The sequence below is a fragment of the Colias croceus genome, chromosome 10 (genome assembly GCF_905220415.1).
Source record: "Colias croceus chromosome 10, ilColCroc2.1".
Classification (NCBI taxonomy): Eukaryota; Metazoa; Arthropoda; class Insecta; order Lepidoptera; family Pieridae; genus Colias; species Colias croceus.
In genome coordinates this window covers 3,137,497-3,145,573 of record NC_059546.1, presented here as the reverse complement: position 1 = coordinate 3,145,573, position 8,077 = coordinate 3,137,497, and the positions used below count along the sequence as shown (strand labels likewise).

Here is an 8,077-nt window from a genome sequence, read left to right as displayed (position 1 = left end):
ATACATAACAGATTGGCGACGAGGACGGAGGAAGTGGAAATTCAATACTAATATTCAAGTGAAGAACATCGTGCGTAGGTACGTCGACCCATGTGCTCCTAACACCTTTTCCTTTGTTCCAAGGGTTCCACATCCCGTGATGATAACCCGCTTCACAACCTCCTTTTTCCTTTACAATAATATACAATACATTACAAGTACGCAAAATGGAACAGCAATTGGGGCAAGTATTATCTCAAATGTTAGAAACTATTCGAGGAATTCAAGTACAACAAGCGCAATTACAACAACAATTACAAAATACGGATAAATCGGTGAGTGGAATTACATTACAACCATACGACGAAAACAATGAAAGTTTCGCATCGTATTTACAAAGGTTAGAAAATTACATTAATTTAAAAGGAGTCACAAATGATAAAACAAAATCACAGATTTTTCTGAACTGCATTGGTCCTAAATACTACCAAGTTTTACAAAATATTACAGCACCTGATTCTCCGAAAACTAAATCATATTATGACCTGATACAATTATTGAAAAACCATATCGCACCTGAACCCGGTGAAGTAGCCCAACAGCACAAATTTTGTTTAAGACAACAATACGAATGTGAAAGTATTTCGAATTATGTTGCTGGTTTAAAAGAACTAGGGGGAAAATGTAACTTTAAATGTGCGAGCTGTCAACACAGCACATTTGAAACTCATCTGCGAGTACAATTCATACGAGGTCTCCGGAGTACAGAAATAAAAGAAAGATTACTACAAGAAAGCTCATCTACAAAGGTTGATGATTTAATTAAGATTGCAATGGCGATTGAGACATCAAAAGCTGAAACAAAAGAAATGTGTTCTGGCCAAGTAAACATTAACAAAATTTCAACAAAATCAAATCATTTCAAAATTAAAACAAACATACAGCAACCTACAAAAATAAATACATACAAAAGAAAAAATATAAATAAATCATACAATTCATATCACAAGAAGAAGAGAGAAATAAAATGTTTTCGCTGTGGCAAAGAAAACCATACAGCAAGACAATGCCGTTTGAAAGATAAACTATTTTGCAAGAAATGTAAGATAAAGGGACATATACAATCGGTATGTTTCAAAGATCAAAAACAACTTGACTTAGTACAGGATCAATTCAACGAGGAAGATGAAATATATGAAATACATAAGATATTTAACAATAACATACACAGTGATAAATTTAACATAACCTTATTATTAAATGGAAAAATACATACTTTGGAACTGGATACAGGCGCTGCAGTTACTACATGCTCAACAAATTTTTATGAGAAATATTTTAGTAATCTGAAACTTAAAAATACATCAGTAAAGTTAAGAACATACACAGGAGAAATAATACACCCATTAGGAACTTGTAATTTAAATATTCAGTATAAGAACACAGTTATTGAAGGAAGAATCTTTGTAATTGACCGCGAAGTAGACACCGTAGTTGGAAGAGAATGGCTTAGAAAATTGAACTTAAATTTTGAATTAAATACAATATACAAAGAAGAACAAGACATAACAGAGAAAGAATTCAAATATAAATTACAAACATTATTAGAAGAATATAAAGAGTTATTTACAGAAGAAATAGGTGAAATTAAAGATTATCAAGCAGCATTTAAATTGAAAGAAGGTTCAGTTCCAGTTTACTTAAAGCCACGCCCAGTACCATTTGCATTGAAAAATCAAGTAGAGGCAGAAATTGACAGATTAGAAAAAGAAGGCATATTAGAAAAGGTTACATACTCACAGTGGGGTACACCAATTGTCCCCGTGTTGAAACATAATGGAAAGGTACGACTATGTGCCGACTACAGAGCTACATTAAATAAAAACCTAGAGAATGACAATTATCCAATTCCCCGAGTTGAAGAGATATTTTCAAAGCTCAGCGGTGGTAAATATTTTTGTACATTGGACATTAACCAAGCGTATTTACATATGAAGACAAGTGATGATACAGCAGAGATGCAAGCCATAAGTACATGTAAGGGCACATACAAAGTAAGAAGACTGATGTTCGGTGTGAAAATAGCACCAAATGTTTGGCAAAGATACATGGATCAGACACTACAAGGATTAGACGGTACAGCTTGTTTTTTCGATGATATCGCTTTACAAGGACATTCATACATACAATTACTACAAAGAATCCGAAAGGTATTTAATAAACTTAAAGAATGTGGATTACATCTAAACAGGAAGAAGTGTCAATTTTTTCAAAAATCAGTTACATATTTGGGACATAAAATAAATGAAAAAGGATTACACCCTACAGAAGAAAAGATAAATGATATAAAGAATAGCCCACGTCCCACAGATGTTACATCTCTACGTACTTTCTTAGGAATGATAAATTATTATCAACAATTTATATCTAATTTGGCATCTAAACTAAATCCTTTATACAAGCTATTACAGAAAGATACAAAATTTATATGGAATAAAGAATGTGAACAAGCATTTCAAGAGTTGAAAAATGAACTATGTGGAGAAAGAGTACTTATACCATTCCATGAGAACTTACCTGTCACATTAGCTACAGACGCATCTCCTACAGGATATGGAGCTGTTTTATCACACATTATGCCGGATAAAACTGAACGACCTATAGCATTTGCATCAAGATCTTTAACTAAAGCAGAAAAAGGTTACAGTCAGTTGGATAAAGAAGCAGCAGCTCTAGTATGGGGATTAAAGAAATTTTTTCAATATTGTTACGGCAGGAAGATATTACTCATTGTAGATAATCAACCATTAGCTAGAATTTTACACCCAGAGAAAGTTACACCAGCTACAACAGCCATACGACTAGTACACTATGCAAACTTTTTAGCAGGATTTGACTATGAGATACGAGTAAGGAAGACTACAGAACATGCGAATGCCGACTATTTTTCAAGAATACAATATACAGATACAACTGATAGGAATGAGACAATGACAGACGATGAAGCGTTTTACCTAAATCAAATTGCAGAAATGCCAGTTTCATTAAAGGAAATAAGAGAAGCTACAGCCACTGACCCTGAGTTACAAAAATTATACATAGAGATACAGTCAGGAAGAGAAGATACAGGAAGACTATACGAATATTCGTTACAAAACAATTGCATATTTTATGGCATAAGAATTGTAATACCTAAAAAATTACAACCTCAAATATTAAAAGAACTACATACAGCTCACACCGGTATTGTGAAGATGAAGGCGTTAGCCAGAAGCTACGTCTGGTGGAAGAATATAGACATGGATATAGAGAACATGGTAAAGCAATGTAAAACATGCTGTTTAATGAAGAACAACCCTACTAAAGTACCTATACACATCTGGGAATATCCGAAAGAACCATGGAGTAGAATTCATATTGATTACGCAGGACCATTCATGAATCAATATTTTCTTATTGTGGTAGATGCCTACACAAAATGGTTAGAGGTAATACCTACTACTTCTATCACAGCTACAGCTACTATTAATATTTTAAAGAAAATCTATACTACGTTTGGCTTACCAGTTACCCAAGTATCTGATAATGGAAGACAATTTAGATCAGAGGAAATGTTAAGATTTTTAAAGGAAAATGGAATTCAAGCAAAGTTTACAGCACCATTTCACCCATCTACAAATGGTCAAGCAGAAAGATATGTACAAACGGTTAAAAATAAACTTAAAGCAATGATGAACGAAGAAGGATCTGTACAAGATAAGTTACAAAGATTTTTAATGATGTATAGAAAAACACCTAATAGCTCTACAGGGCAGAGTCCAGGAGAAATGATGTTTAAAAGAATATATAGAACAAGAATAGATTTAGTGAAAAGAAAACAAGAAGTTAGAGATTGCAACAATGAAGAATTAAAGGTAAACAAAGAGTTTAAACCAGGGGATAGAGTACAAATAAGGATGTATGATAGTAACAAATGGAAATTTGGAAGAATATTAGAGAGGAAAGGAAAATTACATTACGAGGTGGAAGTAGATGGAAAGATACATCACAGACATATTGATCAGATAATAAAGACATCTTGTTTGAGTGAGAACTTTAATACACCAGATACTTACCGACCAATGTACCTGCAAGAGAATTCACCTACACCAGCTTCACCTGAAAAAGAATGCATACAACCTAGCCCTACAGTAATATTACATACAAGTCCTACTCGAAGAAGATCATCTACACAGCCAGTAGAAAGTCCAGGAAATTACCAACCAGAAAACCTTGTACCAGAAACAATTCCAGATACACATGAACCTACACCGTCCAGAATTGAAATCCGTCGTAGTACTAGGATGAGAAGACCTCCAAACAGATTGAACCTTTGAATTTATAACGAGGGAGAGTGTTGGCACCATAAATTGGATATTGATAATCTGTGGTACACACAGCGTCATCTGGCAACACTATATTTCGGGAAGACATCTTTGATTTTACATTGGTCTTATACACGGCATTCTATACAATCCTTTTCTGTTAATTACTATTTACAATTGTTACATGAAATAAAATATACATTGAGATTAATTGCTTTCTATTATACAACCCGACATACACAACAATGCGGTTCATTATCGCGTTTTAAATTCAACTTTATCTCTTAGTTCATAAATATTAAATTTGTGTATTTTCTTTCCATGACAGTCTCGTGGGGCCGCATCAATGATCGAGTAAACATGACTCGATTATTCGTCTTGTTCATATCGCTAAACGATACATCGACGATTATTAGAAATTGCATTTAAATAGATATTTACGTAAAAAAAATAAAAAAATACTTACAAATGAAAAATTATTTCATCTTTTTAAATATTTGATGTGTTTGACTTGTTTCTGCAAGACTTGACTGCACAAAACGGAATTTTTAGCGGAGCACTCGCAGGCGTCCTTTCGATGTTTTACGAATACGCAGAGTGTTTGTAATCGATTACGCAAGTAGTTTTTATGAAAGCATAAGATTTTTCGATTCGAATAGTCTTATACCTCGGCGAAAGGGGAAGCGCCTGTGAGTGTTATCCATTACTTAATGATCTAAGTTATAGGCTATGTATCATCACGCTAAGACCAATAGGAGCGGAGCAATGCGGGTGCAACCGCGGGGAACAGCTAGGTTAGAATACAGGCCGATTAAGGAAAGCTGGCATGTTCGTGGCATGATCACAGTACTCACACGTCAGCAATTTTACTATACAGTATGTTCAAAAATAAATGCGACTCTAGTTTAAATGTAGACTTGAATTGTAAAATGGGTGCTTTGTAGATAAATATATATTATGTACAAATATAATTGTGAAAGCACTCATAATTTATATGTAAAATTATAATTTAAAAGTAACTTAATTATTTATTCTCATACTCAATTGTAAAATAATAAAATTATTAATTATCATTCAATTATCAATGTATAATAAATAATAATAGAATTTCATGTCATATTAATTAATAAAATTATTATAAAAACAATACAAATAATACGTGCGCTCACTCCCAAGAAACAAGAAAAGCGAAGGTCTAGCACGTAAGGTCTACATTAGGTACAATAAAAGTTGTATTGTTCAGCTATGTATGAAAATTTAACCTTATGGCGTTTACATTTTGTTTACAAAACTTATTAAAATTATTACATAATTTAACCTAGGTAAAGTAAAAAAATATTCTAATCCCGAATCCGCGTGCTGCAAAGTATCTCGTCGAATATAGTTAGTAGTATACCCAAGAGTATACCTAACGTCTTTGATTAAAACATCACGCTGTATTTATAAAAAAAAAACAATAATTGTCCTCTTCCCCCTTTTTATGCTTATTATATTACGTATGCGCGCGAGAGAGACGGGCAGACTTTTCATGATGCGTATGCAGTATGACGTCACGCCGCGCGCGTCTTCACAGACACTACACAATATGTGCAATGTGTTATGACGTTCCAGCTCTTCTTAATCGGCCTATAAAATAGTTTTAATCATTTTGGTTTTAATCACAGTTTTAATAAATAAGAGAAATATACACATTACACAACTCCATTCATAAAGTTTAATTTTTTTGTAAATTAATAATAATACAATAGCATATTATGTGTACAGTCAATTTATTGTAAGATAACTGAATGGTAGTTGGAGGGTAGTTGGGTAGTTATCAATCCTTATTTAATATTATAAATGCGAAAGTAAGTCTGTCTGTTACTCAATCACGCCTTAACTACTGAACCAATTTGCATGAAATTTGGTAGGTATAGAGATATTTTGATACCCGAGAATGGACATAGGCTACTTTTTACCCCGGGAAAAAGGATAGGTTTTATCCCGGAAATCGCACGGGAACGGGTACTATGCGGATTTTTATTTGACTGCGCGGGCGAAGCTGCGGTTGTTTTAGATTACATAAGTTGTTATTTAGATTACTTAAAATTTCTGGAGATAAGGGAGTTATATCATAGATACTGTAAGTACTAAAAACTAAAAATATTTTAAAGAAATAAATCGTCGTTTAATAATCAAATAAAAAAGTCATCGTTACTTATAGCATTATTTACGTAGCTGAGTTAATTATTATATTTAATAAGAATATATTTCAAATAAATATTAAATTATGATTTTGAAATAAATATTTCAATTCTACTGGCAATACCGAAATAGACAAATGGTCAACAAAAGATTTGACAACTGCACAAACTTCAATCTTTTCCGATTGAACTGTGGTGTGATTGAGACGTACGTGTTAATATTAATCGTAAATATTCTTAAGAATCCCTTTTCAAATTTATTGTATTGTCCTCTTTAATTAATGTTCAAAGGCATTTTCAAAGCAGTGAATAATTATTTTACCCGTAACGTTCATAGTTTACTAAATTTGCAGATTTTTACTCCGGCATGTTATTCGGGATGTGTCTCAAATCGCTCTATTTGTGGCCAGACCGATGATGTGACTTCTGATCAATTTTTTATTGATTTTGTTGCTAGGTCTGCCACAGGCTCCCAAGATGGGTGCGTACAGATATATCCAAGAGTTGTATCGCAAAAAGCTGAGCGATGTTATGCGTTTTTTGTTGCGTGTAAGAGTATGGCAGTATCGTCAGTTGACTCGTATGCACCGCGCCCCCAGGCCTACACGACCTGACAAAGCCAGGAGGCTAGGATACCGTGCCAAGCAAGGTTAGTATCATTTCTTACATCTACTTCGACTTGGGAAGTTCATTCAGTAACTATAGTAGTTCGTGTCGTTCACGTCCAGCGTTCGTTTAAATTGAGCTACTGTGAATTCACTTGAAATATGAAAGTTTACCGCCATACCCAAAATAATAACACGTGTTGAAGTTTGGTTAGCGTCATAGGTCATCATCAATTATTGTACCACTAACGTTGTTTTGCAGGTTATGTTATCTTCAGAATCCGCGTGCGCCGCGGTGGCCGCAAGCGCCCAGTGCCCAAGGGTGCCACATACGGCAAACCCAAGAGTCATGGAGTCAACCAACTCAAGCCTACACGCAACCTGCAATCCATTGCTGAGGAGCGTGTCGGCCGCCGTTGTGGTGGTCTCCGTGTCCTGAACTCATACTGGGTTGCTCAAGACTCTTCATACAAATACTTTGAAGTCATCTTGATTGATCCTTCACACAAGGTAAGATTATTGCAATAAATCGTTTTTACATTTATAGTTTCAAAGCATTAATGTATTTGACAGTAAACTTAACTTTGTTAATGAATTTATTTGCTATAAGAGATTAACATATGTATTTTTTCATGAACAGGCTATCCGCCGCGATCCTAAGATCAACTGGATCGTAAACGCTGTTCACAAGCACCGCGAGATGCGCGGTCTTACATCAGCAGGCCGCAGCTCCCGTGGGCTCGGCAAGGGCCATCGCTTCTCACAGACCAAGGGTGGCTCCAGACGGGCGGCCTGGATCAGACGCAACACTCTTCAACTCCGTCGCAAGCGATAAATTTCTACTTTTCACTGACTGGTTATTTGGTTTGCGAAGCATTATACGATTTTGTATTGGTATTTTGCAACCCAGATAGGTGGTCAGTGGCCAATAAATACTTTAATTCCA

General features: G+C 34.6%; 2 protein-coding genes across 3 annotated transcripts; both read left to right on the top strand.

Annotated features, from left to right (window-relative positions):
* Nucleotides 1-206: 206 nt before the first annotated feature.
* LOC123695186 (uncharacterized protein K02A2.6-like) lies at nucleotides 207-4,355 on the top strand. Its single transcript, XM_045640948.1, has 3 exons — nucleotides 207-314; nucleotides 1,413-2,189; nucleotides 2,451-4,355. Exons 1-3 carry the CDS (start codon nucleotides 207-209, stop codon nucleotides 4,353-4,355), a joined length of 2,790 nt encoding a protein of 929 aa, XP_045496904.1.
* Nucleotides 4,356-6,650: 2,295 nt separating this feature from the next.
* LOC123694756 (60S ribosomal protein L15) lies at nucleotides 6,651-8,077 on the top strand. 2 transcript variants are annotated; one of them, XM_045640323.1, is made up of 4 exons: nucleotides 6,651-6,734; nucleotides 6,984-7,175; nucleotides 7,394-7,641; nucleotides 7,772-8,077. In XM_045640323.1, the coding sequence occupies exons 2-4, from the start codon at nucleotides 7,004-7,006 to the stop codon at nucleotides 7,964-7,966; spliced, it is 615 nt and encodes a 204-aa protein (XP_045496279.1). In that variant the 5' UTR covers nucleotides 6,651-6,734; nucleotides 6,984-7,003; the 3' UTR covers nucleotides 7,967-8,077. The 2 variants fall into 2 exon arrangements, with proteins under 2 accessions (XP_045496279.1, XP_045496278.1); XM_045640322.1 differs by having other exon boundaries at nucleotides 6,700-6,734; nucleotides 6,880-7,175.

Excerpts from the sequence above, each read along its gene's own strand:
- LOC123695186 (XM_045640948.1), top strand. The coding sequence starts at position 207 with ATGGAACAGCAATTGGGGCAAGTATTATCTCAAATGTTAGAAACTATT. Across the intron at positions 315-1,412 it reads TACAAAATACGGATAAATCG|TATAAGAACACAGTTATTGA; the intron begins GTGAGTGGAATT and ends TTAAATATTCAG. Across the intron at positions 2,190-2,450 it reads TACTACAAAGAATCCGAAAG|AAAGATACAAAATTTATATG; the intron begins GTATTTAATAAA and ends AAGCTATTACAG.
- LOC123694756 (XM_045640323.1), top strand. The coding sequence starts at position 7,004 with ATGGGTGCGTACAGATATATCCAAGAGTTGTATCGCAAAAAGCTGAGC. Across the intron at positions 7,176-7,393 it reads AGGATACCGTGCCAAGCAAG|GTTATGTTATCTTCAGAATC; the intron begins GTTAGTATCATT and ends GTTGTTTTGCAG. Across the intron at positions 7,642-7,771 it reads TGATTGATCCTTCACACAAG|GCTATCCGCCGCGATCCTAA; the intron begins GTAAGATTATTG and ends TTTCATGAACAG.